Genomic DNA, 18,842 nt, shown 5'->3' on the forward strand with positions numbered 1-18,842 from the left:
GGCTACAAGAATGGTGGAAGGTCTTAAGCATAAAACGTATCAGGAAAGACTTAATGAACTCAATCTGTATAGTCTGGAGGACAGAAGGAAAAGGGGGGACATGATCGAAACATTTAAATATGTTAACGGGTTAAATAAGGTCCAGGAGGGAAGTGTTTTTAATAGGAAAGTGAACACAAGAACAAGGGGGCACAGTCTGAAGTTAGTTGGGGGAAAGATCAAAAGCAACGTGAGAAAATATTATTTCACTGAAAGAGTAGTAGATCCTTGGAACAAACTTCCAGCAGACGTGGTTGGTAAATCCACAGTCACTGAATTTAAACATGCCTGGGATAAACATATATCCATCGTAAGATAAAATACAGGAAATAGTATAAGGGCAGACTAGATGGACCATGAGGTCTTTTTCTGCCGTCAGTCTTCTATGTTTCTATGTTTCTATGACTGCTATATATGATTCTAGACAAGTGGCTGTCCAGATTCTTCTTAAATCCCTCCAGTGTCACAGGACCCACAACGTCTAAGGACAAGGCATTCCACAGGTTACCGTATTTTTCAGATTATAAGAAGCACCAGAGTATAAGACACAACTTAGATTTTGGGGAGGGAAAATGAGAAAAAAGCTGATGGGCGGGTGGATTGGTCTCCTGGAATACCCACCCCTAACCAGCTGTTCCCAGAGGTGAATTTTAGCCGCACAGTCATTGTTTTTGAGCTCTGCTTTTTTTTTCTGCCTATGAAACTTCCATTTCAGAGGCTTTTTTTTCTGAAGCTCCTTTCAGAGGCTTGAAGCTTTTTTTCAACCTCTGAAACCTCAGTTTGAGAAGCTGGACGGAGCTACATTCGGAGTATAAGACCCACCCAGATTTTCACCCTCTTTTTGGGGCGGCAAAATGGTGCATCTTATTCTCTGAAAAATACAGCAATTGTCCTCACTGTTAAGAAGTTTCAATTCAATTCAATTTATTAGATTTGTATGCTGCCCCTCTCCTTAATTCCAGGTTGCTCCTCTCCTTGATTAGTTTTATTAGCCTAGGGTTCCCTTCTGTCAAATGGAGCCTCCAGTGGAAGTATTGTGTGAGGAGCTCAGTTGAGTATGAATTCCATCCTGTCGCCACCACAGGGCCATTTTCAAACAGGGGGCCTCCATAGGTGGCCCATATGCCTCCAAAAACGTCTGAATGAAACAGATGCTTCAAACAGCTGCTTTATTTGGAAGGAGACAAAGCTGGTTCCATAGGAGAAGACGGAGCTCTGGAGAGGCACAGAAGGAAGACACCTGTTGAAAGGCTGGGGATGGAAGTCAATACGGCAACCCCAGACGCTTCTTAAAATTCCTTCTCCCTGGAGAAACAAGTGAGTGGCTTCCTTGGTTTTGCCTGAGTGACACCAGGATGGTTCTTTTAACTTTGGCTGATAAGAGATTGCAAACACACACACCAAGCAGTTGCTAAAACTGTGACCCCTCAAGTGCTGAAAGAACGTGGGCGTTCACTATCACGCATACACGAGTAGCCACACCCATAATTCCTTCGGAAGCTGGAAACAGCCTCTTTCCCAACTTTTGATGGGCCCAGTAGGCTCATGTTTTGCCCTCCCCAGGCCCCATGGTAAAAACGCCCTCCCCCATTCCCCCTGGAGGCTCTCAGCAAGCCAAAAAGGCCCTCCCAGAGCCTCTATGCGAGCCACACATGTATGTTGGAGCTGAGCTAGGGCAACAGCTCGCGTGCCAGCAGATATGGCTCCATGTGCCACCTGTAGCACCCATGCCATAGGTTCGCCATTATTATTATTGATTAGATTTGTATGCCACCTTCTCTGAAAACGTGGAGAGTTCACAGAATAAATATAGAAACAAAGTGTACAAAACAAATCTAACACATTAAAAAACTACCGCTAAAAACCCTATATATTACTCAATTAGACAATCCAATCACACAATGCATCACATTTATTGGTCAGGGGGGCAAGATCTAATTGCCCCAAGTCTTGCGACCTAAGTGAGTCTTGAGACTCTTGTAGAAGGTGAGAAGGGTGGGGGCAGTACGTATCTCTGGGGGGAGCTGATTCCAGAGGGCCGGGGCCTTCCCCTAGGCCCCACCAAACGACATTGTCTGGTTGACGGGACCTGGAGAAGGCCAACTCTGTGGGACCTAAAACTTCACTGCCCTAAAACTTTGATTGCTAGTGTTTTTCTGTTCTAAATGCTTTTTATTAGGATTGGACTGAACAGAGCCAGACCAGATTAGTTCTCAGATGGGAAACTGTCAAGAAATACTAGTGTTGCACTGGTGGGTACTTAACTGGTGACCATACTTGAATCTGCTAATTATGGTCATTAAGCCGTAGCATTCATAACCCAGGTCACCCACATGACTCAAGACTATTTTCTGGCAGTGCTTATTAAGGGAATGTGGTGGCTGTTAAGTAAATATAAACCAAGCAATGGTATTGTTTACTATGGTGCAAAACCCGGAAGGAAATGCAAAACTCTTGCAAATTGCGGTCTGCAAATAGCCGTACATGTGGGCTCGTTGCTAAGCACCGGAAAGGTGCTCATGTCATCGTGAGGGGGGAGGCCATTGGAATTTTGGAACTGGGTTTTAAGTATCTTTCAAGATCTAAGTATTGCCCACAAGATCATATGCTGCAACGTCCTGCCTGTCGGCGACTACTTCAGCTTCAACCACAACAACACAAGAGCACACAACAGATTTAAACTTAATATTAACCGCTCCAAACTTGACTGTAAAAAATATGACTTCAGTAACCAAGTTGTCGAAGCGTGGAACTCATTACCGGACTCCATAGTGCCATCCCCAAACCCCCAACAATTTACCCTTAGATTATCTATGGTTGACCTATCCAGATTCCTAAGAGATCAGTAAGGGGCGAGTACAAGTGCACTAGAGTGCCTTCCATCCCCTGGCCTATTGCTCTCCTATATCTCCTATACCTTCCTTCTATTCCTATATCTCTTCTTCTATTCTTTCATTGATATGTTCTATTATTATACCTTCTTTTCTATTATTTCTTAGATATATTTTACTATGAGTATCTCCTCTATAACCTTCATCATGTATTTTACTATGTGTATATAGATATATACCCACTAAAACCCTCATTGTGTATTGGACAAAATAAATAAATAAATGAATGAATGAATGAATGAATGAATGAATGAATGAATGAATGAATGAATCTTTGGAGGCAGTCCTCATAACTTTGGTTGATAAGCAACAGGTTGTAAGTCAAAGACTATTTGTACACTGGACTGTGAAATGTAAAAAGGAAAAAAGAAATTCTTGCAACCACTTGAATGCGGCTGTGAGGAAAACAGCTCTATGGAGCTATTCATGAATAGCAATAGCACTTATACAATGCTCCTTAGTGGTTTTTATCTCTCTGAGTGCTTTAGAAATATCACCATATTGCCTCCAACAATCTGGGTCCTCATTTTTACCAACCTCAGAAAGATGGAAGACTAAGTCAACCTTGAGCCAGTCAGGATCGAACACCTGGCAGTCAGCAGAATTAGCCTGCAATACTACATTCTAACCCCTGTATCACGGCTGAAAGTTACTAAGAACCTCTCTCGTTACTAGAAGCAACTGGGGAATTAAAGTGAAAATCAAAATCACTCCCTACAATGTCCTTAATTTAATTATCCTGTTGATGTTCCAGTGGTGGCCGGACAGAGAAGCAGATGTGGATTTCTTATTCCAAATCTCTTAGCAGTGCAGAAATAATGCAAGTACTGTATTTTGGGGGGGTATAAGACACACCCTTTTCCTCCCTAAAAGAGGCTGAAAATTCAGGTGTGTCTTACACTCTGAATGTAGATTCCCCCCCCCCCCCAGCTCTAACTAGCTGCTAACGATCTTCCCAGCTCTTACCTGGCAGGCTCTTTCATTGTTTCTCTCTGCAAAGAATGGTTTCCAAGCCCTAAGTCTTTCAAGGGTTTTTTCTTTGCTCTAACTTGTTCCAAATAAGTTTATTCCCAGCTCTTACTGGCTTGCAGGTTCTTTCATTGTTACTCCCTGCAAAGAATGTTTTCCAAATCCTGTCTTTGTAGGGTTTTTTTCATTGCTTTACTTGCTCCAAATGTTTCTTTCCAGCCCTAACCAAGTGCTAACAATGTTCCCAGATCTTTTCGGCTTGCAAGCTCTTTCATTGTTACTCCCTGCAAAGAATGTTTTCCAAACCCTGTCTTTGATTTTTTTTTTCATTCTCTATTTGCTCTGAATATTTCTTTCCAGCCCTAACCTAGTGCTAACAATGTTCCCAGCACTTTTCAGCTTGCAAGCTCTTTCATTGTTACTCTCTGCCAAGAATGTTTTCCAAATCCTGTCTTTGTAGGGGTTTTTTCATTGCTTTACTTGCTCCAAATGTTTCTTTCCAGCCCTAACCAGGTGCTAACAATGTTCCCAGCTCTTACTGGCTTGCAAGCTCTTTATTATTCTCTCAGAATAAAGTTTTTTAAAGCCCTTAACGAGGGGATAAAATAATGTGCTGAAGCTGACCAGACTAAGACGCTAGCCAATCTGGTAAGCAGATTCTTTTCCCTATTTCCCTCCCCCAAAACTAAGGTGTATATTCTGGTGCATCTTATACTCTGAAAAATACGGTATTTGAGTGGGATAGTGCAGCCTTTTTGAACAGGTGGAGATACTTTATTTATTTTATTTATTTATTTGTCAAACAAGTATAGTATTATAGTACATATTAACATAACATAACATAAGTAGAATGTAGTAATAGAAAGGATAAGAAGACAGTAGGACAGGGACATTAGGCACATAAGTGCACTTATGCACGCCCCTTACAGACCTCTTAGAAAAGGGGAGAAGAGGTCAATTGTAGATACTTTCAAACATTTGTATGATGTTCTCCATTTTTTTTAAAAAAAAATGAAATAGTTTGAATAATTACTTAGGGAGGGAAGGAGCAAACCCAAAATTGTAACAGTACCTTCTTTTTCCAAAAATCGTCGGTTCTGTCGAATTGCTTGTAAGGAAGCTGCCCGCTGGCACTTTTTCTGAAATAGGAATGAAATTGGGATTTCATGTGTGACCTGAGGACATTTCCAGTTATTGCAGCCTCTCTCTCTCTGTCTTATTTTGATATGCCCTTTTTAGAGGCATTTGTAGAGAAATTCAGTTTCAAAAAACTCGCTAAAGTTGAATAATCTTATTTTGGTCCACATTTCTCTTCTTCCACCATTTTCTAAGTCAGTGTTTCCCAACCTTTTTTGAGCCGCGGCACATTATTCATATTTTCAAAATCCTGGGGAACACTGAAAGGGGGGCGGGGGGTGGGGGGGTGGGGCGGGGGGGTGGGCTAAAGAAAAGTTTGGACAAAAAAACCCTCTCTCTTCCTCCCTTTTGCTCTATTTCTCCCTCTTTCTCTCTTTTCCTTCCTTCCCTTCTTTCTCTCTCTCCATCCCTTTCTTTCTTTCTTCCTCTCTTTTTTGCTCTCTTTCTCTCTCCCTCCTTCCGTTCCTCTATGTCTTTCTCTCTCCCTTGCTCTCTCTGTCTCTCTTGCTATCTCTTTCTTGCTTTTTTCTCTCTCTCTTGCTCTCTCTCTCTCTTTCACTGTCTTGCTATGTCTCTTTCTTTCTCTTTGCCTCTCTTGCTATCTCTCTTTCTTTCTCTCTCTTTCTTTCTCTCTCTCTGTCTCTCTTGCTATGTCTCTCTTTCTTTCTCTTTCTCTCTCTCTGTGCCTCTCTTGCTAAGTCTCTCTTTTTCTCTTGCTATGTCTCTCTTTCTTTTTCTCTCTCTGCCTCTCTTGCTATGTCTCTCTTTCTCTCTCTCTTTCTCTATCTCTCTTTCTCTGCCTCTCTTTCTTGCTCTGTCTCTCTTTCTCTGCCTCTCTTGCTATGTCTCTCTTTCTCTCTCTCTCTGCCTCTCTTATATGTCTCTCTTTCTTTCTCTCTCTCTCTCAGCTGACTGCAAGCGGGAGCCCTGACGGCGGCAGCTGGACGTGCTTCTGGACACCGTATATGCCAGGCCCGCAGTGCCAGCATGTACGACGTCCAGCAGCACGTCCAACCGCCACCATCAGGGCTCCTGCTTGCAATCAGCTGAGAGAGAGAGAGAGCGCTCCCTCTCGCCGCCGCCATCTCCACGCGACTGCCTGCGGCCGCTGCGGCCACCCCCCCACTCCCATCGCCAGTGCCCTCCCGCCGGGCCACAAAGGACACTTGCCGTCGACACCAGAGAAGCTCCAGCTGGGCGGGGCGCTGCCGGTACTTCCGTCCTGGGGCTCCCGCTCGCAGCTGTCAACCGGCTCCTGCTCGATGCCGCGGTTTTCGGCGCTCTCCTGCTGGGCCCCAAAGAAGGAAGGCGGGAAAAAGGCGCGAAGAATGGAGCTCTCCTTCTTCCTGCCTTCCTTCTTTGGGGCCCAGCAGGAGAGCGCTGAAAACCGCGGCATCGAGTAGGAGCCGGGGGACAGCTGCGAGCGGGAGCCCCAGGACGGAAGTACCGGCAGCGCCCCGCCCAGCTGGAGCTTGGCGGCACACCTGGCCATGTCTCGCAGCACACCGGTTGGGAAACGCTGTTCTAAGTATAGAGGTTAATATTTATTTCTTTATGGATTTATATACCGCCCCTCTCTGGGAACCCGGGGCGACTTACAACATATAAAAAGAACAATACAATACAAATCCTAAAAGTTTATATAAAATCCACTTATCTAATCTAAAAATCCCTATTATATTAAAAATAACTCATTTCCACTCAACCACAAAATACGTATCATTCGTCGGCCAGGTTAGTATGGAGGATAGACTGTTACCGGGGCCCCCACAGAGAAGGCTATTCCCCTAGGTCCCACCAAGCGACATTGTCCAATTGACGGGACCTGGAGAAGGCCAACTCTGTGGGATCTAACCGGTCACTGGGACATGTTATGGCTAGGAATTCAGCTGTTTTGCAGCAAATAGCATTTAGCAATAGCAATTAGACTTTTTTTTTAAAAAAAATTAAATTTAATTTTTTTTTAAAAAAAGATCTTTATTAAATATATACTTTTAAAAAACAAGACATAACAAAGGTGGAAGGTGGAAGGTCTTAAGCATAAAACATACCAGGAAAGACTTAATGAACTCAATCTGTATAGTCTGGAGGACAGAAGGAAAAGGGTGGACATGATCGAAACATTTAAATATGCTAAAGGGTTAAATAAGGTTCAGGAGGGAAGTGTTTTTAATAGGAAAGTGAACACAAGAACAAGGGGACACAATCTGAAGTTAGTTGGGGAAAAGATCAAAAGCAACGTGAGGAAATATTATTTCACTGAAAGAGTAGTAGATCCTTGGAACAAACTTCCAGCAGACGTGGTTGGTAAATCCACAGTAACTGAATTTAAACATGCCTGGGATAAACATATATCCATCCTAAGATAAAACACAGGAAATAGTATAAGGGCAGACTAGATGGACCATGAAGTCTTTTTGTACCGTCAGTCTTATATGTTTCTATGTTTCTATGTTTCTAAGGTACATATAATGCTTAATATCACGATCATATGTATCATATTAAAACAGAGACAGAAGAAAAGAAAGAAGGGGAAAGAAATGAAAAAAGATATAGTGAGAAGCAGTGTTCCCTCTAATTTTTTTGGGGGGGTGGGTGGAAAAGTATAGTGTCCGAGTGGCAGTCCCTTCGGGACTGGGCAGCACAGAAATAATAAATAAATAAATAAATAAATAAATAAATAAATAAATAAATAAATAAACAAACAAAGAAAGAAAGAAAGAAAGAAACAAAGAAACAAACAAACAAATAAAAAACCCACCCTGTTTTGCCTCAGAGAATTTCAAAATAAAATACTGTACTGTGTGTCTATAACAGTGAACTCATAATAGGGCAACTCTATCAATATCAAAATGCCACTTAAATAGTTGAGCTACTTTCAAACTAGATTTTGATTTTCTTTCTCTCTTCCTTACTCCCATTCTTTTTCTTTCTCTTTTCCTCTCTTTTTTCTATCTGTTTCTCTCTCTTCCTCTCTCTCTCCTTCCCTCTCACTCTTTCCCTCTCGGCTTCTGGGCAGGTTTGGAAAACTCTGAGTTGATGATGATTTTTAAGTGAGCGATTGCTCACTGCTCATCTTAGAGGGAACTATGGTGAGAAGTCATAATAGAGAAAGAAAGAGAGGGGTTATAGAAAGGAGAGAGAGGAGAGGACAGAGTGCTGGCTATTTAGCTGGCAATTCAGTAATATGTGATATATTCAGTTAGACTTACATACCGCTTCATAGTGCTTTTACAGCCCTCTTTAAGCGGTTTACAAAGCATACTGTCCCAAACAATCTGGGTCCTCATTTTACCAACCTTGGAAGGATGGAAGGCTGAGTCAACCTTGAGTCTACTGAGATTTGAACTGCCAAACTGCTGGCAGACGGTGGTCAGCAGAAATAGCTTGCAAGTACTGCGCTCTAACCACTGCACCACCGAGGCTCTGCTATGTGTGCTAGGGAGGTATACATGGTTTCCCCATGAGAAGGATGTCCCGCCACAAATTCTCCCCTACAGCATATTTAGATAAATGACTCCCTTATTGCCACGTTCCCGTAGGTTTCATCTGCCTCACCTCATGCTTCTGTAGGGTTGGGCTCGGAAGGAGGATGTTGCACTGGGAACATGTCACCAGCTGGTCATACATGTCATTGTGGGCCTGAGGCCCAGCGGAGGTCAAGATGGAGCCAAAGGCCTGGCAGCCAGGTGCCTTTTTGCTTCTTGGAGACTTCAGAGATATCTTTTCGAGAGAAGGCAGTTCTCTGTCCATCCTCTTGGGGCGCACATCCTTCTCGGCTTTCATCTTCCAAGTAGGGGAAGGAGGAGCTGGAGTTGGGAGGGTCTGTGGAGATGGAGGAGACCGTGATCTTGCGGCAGAATGGGTGGCGGGAGACCCCGGGAGCTGGGGTGATGAATTGCATTCGTTCTGTGGGTGAGATAACAGAAAGGTTTCTCAAGGAAAGCTTGGTTAATAAACATGAGCGGGATATGTTATTTTCTTTTTTTTATAAAGTTTTTATTTACAAAGATAAATACAATAAATACATTTAATTGCAATTAACAATATAGACATGTCAAGATACAAGGAGAAAGAAAAAAATAAGAGAATTGGGTAATTGGGAGATTAAAAACAATAATTATACAGTAGTACCTCTAGATACGAGCTGCTCCACATGCGAGTATTCCAAGTTACGAGCTGCAACGCAAGCGAAATTTCTGTTCGACACCCGAGCTCAAATTCAGGATACGAGCCGAGCTTCCACTAGGTGGCGCAAGAATCTCCTTGCTTCCAGTTATCTCGGCGTGAAAAACAAAGTCTAAAGGCATTCGATCGAGATGCGAGTTGATCGACTTACGAGCTCGGGTCTGGAACGAATTAAACTCGTATGTCGAGGCACCACTGTATGTCAAGTTATGGTCTAGGCAATATGCATTTAACAGTAAACAGAAACAAACAAACAAACAAGTCAACAAACATACAGACATACAGAAAGAAAAAGAAAGAAAAAGAAAGAAGAGAAGAATAAAAGAGAGGTAAAGGTGGGCGGGTGTACGGTAGATCTGTATTGGAATTGTGAACTAGAAGTATTCTCAGTAGCTCATTCCCTTATATCTAATATTTTAAATTATAAATAAATAAGAGAAAGTGTTGAATAAATCAAGATAAAGAGATTTTAAGAAAGCCAGTCTAATTTTAGCATATGTATCGATGCCTCATACATCCATTTAGAAGAAAAGGAAAGATTTGACACCAGATATGTATCTATTTAAATATATACAGTTCTTAACATTTATTAGGCAAGTTGCTCTTTTTTTTCTAACCAGCGATAGAAGGGATCCCAGCAGTTGTTGAATGAGGACTCATCATTATTTCTAATTTCCAGAGTTAATTTGGTCATTTCTGCACAGTATTTAATTTTTCCTTTTATTGAGTCATCTTGAGGTACGCCTTCATTTTTCCACCATTGAGTAAATGCTAATCTGGCTGCTGCAGTTATACGGATAATTTAGTAAGCTTGATTTTTTGAAAGCTTCTGTCTTAGAATACCTAAAAGGAAACATTCTGGTGTTTTGTCTATTTTAAAATTTAAAATTTCATCTAGCCAGATTCCTATTTTTTTCCAATAGGCCTGCGATTTTTTACATTGCCACCATAAATAGCTAGAGGTATAACAAGCAGGAAGAGGGAGATTGTGATCCCCTTATATAGAGTGCTGGTGAGACCACATTTGGAATACTGTGTTCAGTTCTGGAGACCTCACCTACAAAAAGATATTGACAGAATGGAACGGGTCCAAAGACGGGCTACAAGAATGGTGGAAAGTCTTAAGCATAAAACGTATCAGGAAAGACTTAATGAACTCAATCTGTATAGTCTGGATGACAGAAAGAAAAGGGGGGACATGACTGAAACATTTAAATATGTTAAAGGGTTAAATAAGATCCAGGAGGGAAGTGTTTTTAATAGGAAAGTGAACACAAGAACAAGGGGACACAATCTGAAGTTAGTTGGGGGAAAGATCAAAAGCAACATGAGAAAATATTATTTTACTGAAAGAGTAGTAGATCCTTGGAACAAACTTCCAGCAGACGTGGTAGATAAATCCACAGTAACTGAATTTAAACATGCCTGATATAAACATATATCCATCCTAAGATAAAATACAGAAAAAAGTATAAGGGCAGACTAGATGGACCATGAGGTCTTTTTCTGCCGTCAGTCTTCTATGTTGCTATGTTTCTATAAATGGAAGTAAGTGCCTTGTTCTTTTTGGCATTTCCAGCAAGTAGATGATAATTTATTATTTAGCTTCGCTAATTTTATAGGAGTAATATGCCATCTGTAGAACATTTTAATCAAATTTTCCTTATATGGTATGGCTAAACTCGGTTTAAAGTTCCTACTCCATATGAGTTGCCATTCTTCAGCTTTAATTTCATTTTTAAAGTCGAGATTCCATTTTTTAATGTTGGTTTTTATTTTGGTATTGTCAAATTCATTAGTTGTTAAATAGCAGTAGAATTTTTTGATTAGTTGTTCCTATGGCCCTAGACATATTTTATCTAACAGGGTATTTTTTGCTATTCCCAGCGTATTTTTGTCTTTATTAAATTTTGATTGAATTTGTAGATATTCCCACCACTCTGTCTTTTGGCCTAAAGTTTCTAGTTCTGCTCTTGATTTAATTTCTCCATTGGTATTTATTATATCTTTATATCTTATTATATTATTTTTTTTAATGGAAGTTAGGATGTACGTAGACTTCTGAAGGTGCATACCATATTGGGATTCCTTTATATAGTTGTTTCCTAATTTTTTTCCAGGTATATAGCAAGGATTTTCTAAGAAGATGGTTAGTAAAGTATTTATGGGGTTTTGATTTTTTTCCCATAAGTAAGAGTGCCAACCTGAATGGAGATTATGACCCTCTAGGTTTAACAGTCTGGTGTTAGTTAAGAGTATCCATTCCCTTATCCACATTAGGGATGTCGTATTATAATAATCTTTCCATATCGGTAGGGTGAGACCTCCTTCTTCCTCCCTCTCTTGCATATATTTAAGTCGGATTCTGGGACGTTTGTTTTGCCAAATAAAATTGCTAGTTAATTTATTCAATTTTGTAAAAAAAGCCTTGTTTAAGGTGGATTGGGATTGTCTGAAATAGAAATATAATTTTTGGTAATACATTAAGTTTAATGGCCGCTATTCTTCCCAATAGAGAGAGCTGCAATTTCTTCCATTTCTCTATATCTTTTTGGATTTTATCGCTTAGTTTATCATAATTATCTTCTTTTAAGTTTGAAACCTTTGCTGTTAGGTTGATACCTAAATATTTAATTTTTTTGGTTATTTGAATATCCAGTTTTAATACTAAGTTAATTTTTTGCAGTTCTTTCATATTTTTGGTTAAGATTTGAGTGTTTAGTTTATTAATTTTTAATCCTGCTACCTTGCCATGATTCTCTAAGATGTTGAGTAGTTTTGGGCCTGAATCTAATGGATCTTCTAAAATAAATGCAAGGCCGTCAGTAGACACCTGTAGCTTGTATGTCTCTTTTACATTTTAATCCTTTTATCTCGTTGTTTTTTCCTAATAATTCTAGTTAAAACTTCTAGTGTCAAGATAAAAAGTAAAGGTGAAAGTGGACAGCCTTGTCTTGTGCCTTTTTGGATATATATTTTAGTTGTTACATCTCCATTGAGGATAATATATGCGGATTGGTGAGTATATATAGCTTTAATCGCATTTATGAAGTTTTGACCAAAATCCATATATTCTAGCTGTTTAATCATGAAGTTCCAAGATACATTATCAAAGGCCTTCTGGGCGTCTAAAAAAATTAGGGCCACTTGTTTATCACTGTGAATTTCATAGTACTAACAATGTTCCCTCTAACTTTTTTTCGGTGTGGGCGGAAAAGTATAGTGTCTGAGCGGCAGTCCCTTTGGGACTGGGCGGCATAGAAGTATAAATAAATAAATAAATAAATAAATAGATAAATAAATAAACAAACAAATAAATAAGAAAAAATTCCCTTCTTTTTTATTAAAAGAAATTAATAATAAAACAAAACCAAAATCTATTACTATTATTACTATCTTCTCCTCTTTTTCCATCCCTGTCTCCTCCCCCCTTGTGTGTGTGTGTGTGTGAACTCTTGAACCATTTCCAATAACAGATGAGCTATTGGAAATGGTTCAAGAGTTCAGACACACACACACACACACACACACACACACACAAAAGGCTGGGGTTTTTTTCTGTTATTATTTGGGTGCTTTTTACCACATGCTTTAAATTAAGAGTCCTTTCTCTCCTTCTTGCTCTCTCTCTCTCTTTTTCTCACTTTCTCTCTCCCTCTCTTTCTATCTCTCTCTTTCTCTCTCTCTTATTGCTTTCTTTCTCTCTCTCTTTCTTTCTTTCTCTTTCTTTCTTTTCTCTCTTGCTATCTCTCTCTCCCCCCCTTTCTTTCTCTCTCTCTCTCACTTACTTACACTCTCCCTCTCTCTCTCTCTGTGTTTCAGTGAGGGGGCTGCGAGAGCGCTTTCTCCGAGCGCTCCAGGAACGCCTGCCCTGCCTCTACTGCAGCCCCCTTGCTGAAAGTTGAAAGCGCTCCCAGCGAGGGGGCTGCGAGAGGGGCGGGACGGGCATTCCTGAAGCACGCACGCGGAGAAAACCCTCTCTCGCAGCCCCCTGGCTGGGAGCACGGAAGAGAAGGAAAAGAAGCCGCAGCCACCGGCACTGGAGGCAGGAGGCGGCGGAGGAGAGGGGGTGGATTGGGAGGGGGCCGGAGGCACTGTGGGGAGGCAGCGGCAGCTGTGGCTCCCTTTCTTTTAACTGCCGGCACCTCCCTGCCCCTGCAACCCCCCGCGGGCTGGCAGGGGGATGGGGAGCGCGCACCGGTGGAAAAGGGTGCGTAGGGGGGTATTTGGGGTTGCGCACATGCGCATGCACGCAGCTTACAGGGAATGCTGCTCAAGGATATCTAATATCATCCTTATATTATTCCTTAATTGTCTCCCTGGGAGAAAAAAACAATTTTGGTTAGGATGTATAAAGTGGTTTAGATAGCCTTTGATTCCGTTTGCTAATATAGAGCTAAAGATTTTATAGTCCACATTTAAAAGGGAGATGGTTCTATAATTTGCTATTTCCGTTGGGTCTGTATCTTTTTTTGCTATCAAGGCCAGGTTTGCTTCTGTCCAGGACAAGGGAATTTTGCCTTTCTCTAGAGCTTCATTAAAAACTTCTAGCAGGTTATCTTCTTTTTTTGGTGGCAAATCTTTATAGAATTCGCTTGGGAGGCCATCTGGTCCAGGGGCTTTATTTATTATTTGTTTTTTTATTGTCTCTTTTAATTCTGTGATTGAAATTTTCGTATTTAATATTTCTTTGGTTTCATTTGGTATTTTGGGGAGATAAGCCTGATCTAAAATATCTTGTATTTTGTGGTCTTGTATTTCCTTGGTTATATTTTCTTGATTGTCATAAAGTTTACTATAAGTCTCTGGCTATATATTTTTTCCTTTCCAGATCATGACATAGTTCCCCATCAACTGTTTTAAGACAATTAATTAGTTTCTTTTCTTTTTGTTTTTTGAGTTTGTTAGCTAGCCATTTGCTAGGTTTGTTCGCATCTTCAAAATTATATTGTTTGGTACTTTTGATTTGTTGAGCTAGTTTCTCTTTATCTAACAAGTTTATTTGATGTTTGATCCAAGACATCTTTTGTTTCAAATCTTTATTTTGCGGTTGTTTTTGCAATTTTTCTTCTAGTACTTTATATTCTTCCTCCAGATTATCAATTTTTTTTCTTTTTTTTTGGTGATCTTTGGCCATATATGAAATTGCAATTCCCCTTATCACTGCTTTGGCTGTATCCCAAAGATTTTGTAAATTAGTATGCTCTTTAACATTTTCTTGGAAAAAGAATCTAGTTTCTTTTTGAAGTTTTTGTTTAAAATCTTCTTGTTTTAGGATTTTTGAAGTGTCCATCTGTAGCACTGTTTTTGTCCTTTCCAAATTATCTTTATGGCACTATGGTCAGAGATAAGGTTGGGTTCTATCTCAATCGTCTCTATTTTTGTATTAAGTTCAGTTGTTGACCAGAACATGTCTAATCTTGACCATGATTGGTGTCTATTAAAATAATAGGTGAATTTTTTGGTTAGTGGATTCCTTTCTCTCCAGCTGTCTTTAAGTTAAAATTCTTTGATTAGTTCAAAAAAAGGTTTTGGGAGAATCCCCTCCCCCCCGCCGCCATTATTGTAATCAAATTCTTTGTTAATTATTCCATTAAAATCCCCCATCATGCAAACATTTTCTGTAGCATGCTCTCTAACAATGGTCTGCAATTTTTTATAGAATTTTTCTTGCCCTTCGTTTGGGGCATATATGTTAATTAAAGTTATAATTTCTTGTTCTTTTTGGATTTTGACTATTAAGATTCTACCTTCTGAGTCTTTAAACCTTAATTTGGCTTGGATATTTAGATTGATATAAAAGATTACACCTCTCTTTTTCTCTTGTGCTTAAGATGAAAACAAGTTTCCCAGTTTGTTCCTTTTGAGTAGATGTTCAAATTTATTTTTAATATGAACCTCTTGCATAGCAAGAGTGCTGGCTATTTAGCTGGCAATTCATTAATATGTGATATATTCAGTTAGATTTATATACCACCTCACAGTGCTTTACAACCCTCTCTAAGCGGTTTACAGACAGTAAGCATACTGCCCCAAACAATCTGGGTCTTCATTTTACCAACCTTGGAAGGATGGAAGGCTGAGTCAACCTTGAGCCTACTGAGATTCGAACTGCCAAACTGCTGATGGTGATCAGCAGAAGTAGCTTGCAAGCACTGCACTCTAACCACTGCACCACCGAGTCTCTGCTATGTGTGCTAGGGAGGTATACATGGCTTCCCTATGAGAAGGATGTCCTGCCACAAATTCTCCCCTACAGCAGATTTAGATCAATGACTCCCTTATTGCCACGTTCCCATAGGTTTCATCTGCCTCACCTCATGCTTCTGTAGGATTGGGCTCGGAAGGAGGATGTTGCACTGGGAACATGCCACCAGCTGGTCATATATGTCATTGTGGGCCTGAGGCCCAGTGGAGGTCAAATTGGAGCCAAAGGCCTGGCAGCCAGAGGCCTTTTTGCTTCTTGGAGACTTCAGAGATATTTTTTCGAGAGAAGGCAGTTCTCTGTCCCTCCTCTTGGGGCGCACATCCTTCTCGGCTTTCATCTTCCAAGTAGGGGAAGGAGGAGCTGGAGTTGGGAGGGTCTGTGGAGATGGAGGAGACCGTGATCTTGCGGCAGAATGGGTGGCAGGAGACCCTGTGAGCTGGGGTGATGAATTGCATTCGTTCTGTGGGTGAGATAACAGAAAGGTTTCTCAAGGAAAGCTTGGTTAATGCAGGTCAAGTAGCTGTCATAAACGTGAGCGGGATATGTTCTATCTCAGCAAGCCAACAACCCAAATTAAAAGTTACACACACCCAAAGAACAATAGAAAAAAAGATACTGTATTTTTCGGAGCATAAGACACACTGGAGTATAAGACTCACCTTAGTTTTGGGGGAGGAAAATAGGGAAAAGGATCTGCTTACCAGGTATTCATCTGGCTAGCGTGCTTAGTCTGGCCAGCTTCAGCACATTATTTTATCCCCTGGTTAGGGCTTTAAAATAACTTTATTTGGAGAGAGTAACAATGAAAGAGCTTGCAAGCCAGTAAGAGCTGGGAACATCATTAGTACTTGGAAGAAAACATTCAGAGCAAATAGAGCAATGAAAAAAATCTTGGAAAGTCTTAGGGTTTGGAAAACATTCTTTGCAGAGAGTAACAATGAAAGAGCTTGCAAGCTGGAAAGAGCTGGGAACATTGTTAGCACCTGGTTTGGGGTGGAAAGAAACCTTCAGAGCAATTAGAGAATGAAAAAACCCTCCAAAGACAGGGTTGGGAAAACATTCTTTGCAGAGAGTAACAGTGAAAGAGCTTGCAAGGTGGTAAGAGCTGGGAACATCATTAGCACCTGGTTAGGGCTGGAAAGAAACGTATTCAGAGCAAGTTAGAGCAATGAAAAAAACCCTGTAAAGACTTAGGGCTTGGAAAACATTTTTCACAAGAGTAACAATGAAAGAGCTTGCAAGCTGGAAAGAGCTGGGAACATTGTTAGCAGCTAGTTAGAGCTGGGGTGGGGGAGGAAGCTACATTCGGAGTATGATGCACCCAAATTACCAGCCTCTTTTCAGGAGGAAAAAGGTGTGTCTTATACTCTGAAAAATACGGTATATTAATTACAAAATGTTCAGGTGAATAATAGTTCCACCTCCAAATTAGTCCATTCTTAATTGTCTCTGAGATAAGAACAGGTCCCCGGATGGAAGCCAAAACTCATTTGGGAAATTCCTTTGAAGTGATTCTGTCATTCAACCGGACTTACAGTTGCTCTAGAGTTCCTCAGAAGATGGCATATTATATGAATTAGAGTAATCTGAAAATATAAAGTGCTCCCGGAACTTCAGAGCTCACACACGGCCATGATTTTTACAATCGTGGTTTGCCACACCCACATCTCCCAAGATTGTCACTTATATAGGGACAAGGCATGGCCAAGTGTTCCATAGAGCTACTAACGCAAAGATCCTTTTTTCCTCAGATACTTTTATTGGGACATAGTTCTGACTCTAGCATCTAACATGGGCTTATCATCTAATTCAGTGATGGTGAACTTATGGCATGGGTGCCACAGGTGGCACCCAGAGCCATATCTGCTGGCACCCAAGCTGTTACCCTAGCTCAGCTCCAATGTGCATGTGTGTGCCGGCCAGCTGATTTTTGGCTCACACGAGGCTCTGGGAGGGCGTTTTTGGCTTCCAGAGAGCCTCCGGGGGGATGGAGGAGAGTGTTTTTACCCTCCCCTGGCTCCATGGAAGCCTTTGGAGCCTGGAGAGAGCAAAACACTAGCCTACTGAGCCCACCAGAAGTTGGGAAACAGTCTGTTTCCAGTCCCCAGAGGACCTCCAGAGAGCCTCCAGAGGATGGGGAAGCTGTTTTTATCCTCCCCAGGCATTGAATTATGGGTGGGGGTATTCAAACATGCGCGATAGCACTCGTCCATGCTTTTTCAGCGCCCAAGGAAAAAAAGGTTCGCCATCACTGCTCTAATGTATGTGAGTCTTCGGAGAGGGGCGCCATACCAATATAATAATAATAATAATAATTAATAATAATAATAATTAATTAATAATTAATATTAATAATTAATTAATTAATAATAATAATTCATCTTCCTCCTCTGACTCACTCAATACCATAACTGGGGGTGCTACAGTCTCTGGTTGATCCTCAGTCTCTAACTCCTCCTCACTCTAACCAGTGGTGGGATATTACTGGTTTAACATTCGGTTTGGTGATTCTGCACTTTGTGAGCACATACATCTGATGCACACTGAGTGCAAATTTTATGGAAATTTACCTTACGCATTGCTGCTGGGGAGAAACACAGCTGAGGTGTGGAAATCAGCTGAGAAGATATGTCAGTAAAGCAGGTGGGCGGGCAGGCCCACCTGATCGTGGGAGCAAACCGGTTCACTCCCAGCTGATTGTCAAAGCTTCCGGTTTGCCCGAACCAGTCTAAACCAGTAGAATCCCCACCCGACTTTAACCCTGACACAAAAGAACCCGCCAAGGTTTGGAGTAACTGCACGGGTTTCTTGTGAGTTCAGCGATCACTGTCAAAATCTCCAGATTTTTGATCAGCGGCCACTCCCACTGCTACAAGAAGGCCAATTTTCGATGGCCAAAATTCTTACCAGATGGCGTAGATATTGATCTGCCGGAAACTCATTGTTACACTGCTGGCATAAATTTGTTTTGGAACCTAAACGTGAGAGGTAGAAGACAATAATCAGTCCCAGCATTCTGGTCAAAGAGCTGCAAAAAGATTTCAGACTGGTCTGTGCCCCCTCCCAACAGCCTCTGATTGGCCAAAATCATCTAGACAGAGATTTAATGAGAAGAGAATGAATGAACGAACCATCCATCCATCCATTTTGTCCCTCTCTTAAGATTCCTATGATAAATTTGGAAATATTGAGGCTTAAAAATGGGTTACACAATCCCACTTTTAGTAAAATCAACAGAATGTTCACCAAGCAAGTTAAATCTTGGATCAACTATTATTTTCATCTAGGCACAGAAAACCCTAAACAATCATATCAATGCATTAACATCACACAACAGACCAATGCATTATTAATAGGGTACCTACCCTATAGCCAGTCAAATCAGTTAACACAACTTGATTCACAGAAGT

At 41.0% G+C, this 18,842-nt stretch overlaps 1 protein-coding gene across 2 annotated transcripts in view; it reads right to left on the bottom strand.

Moving 5' to 3' along the window:
* XAF1 (XIAP associated factor 1) overlaps positions 1-18,842 on the bottom strand; it is a 29,913-nt gene that overhangs the window by 1,364 nt on the left and 9,707 nt on the right. For both annotated transcript variants that reach the window (XM_070735016.1, XM_070735017.1), the window contains 4 exons: positions 18,340-18,407; positions 15,542-15,892; positions 8,595-8,945; positions 4,972-5,038 (listed from right to left, as the gene is read on the bottom strand). In XM_070735016.1, coding sequence (XP_070591117.1) covers positions 4,972-5,038; positions 8,595-8,945; positions 15,542-15,892; positions 18,340-18,407 — 837 coding nt within the window. The remainder of the gene's footprint in view (positions 1-4,971; positions 5,039-8,594; positions 8,946-15,541; positions 15,893-18,339; positions 18,408-18,842) is intronic.

The sequence above is a fragment of the Erythrolamprus reginae genome, chromosome 1 (genome assembly GCF_031021105.1).
Source record: "Erythrolamprus reginae isolate rEryReg1 chromosome 1, rEryReg1.hap1, whole genome shotgun sequence".
NCBI lineage: Eukaryota > Metazoa > Chordata > Lepidosauria > Squamata > Dipsadidae > Erythrolamprus > Erythrolamprus reginae.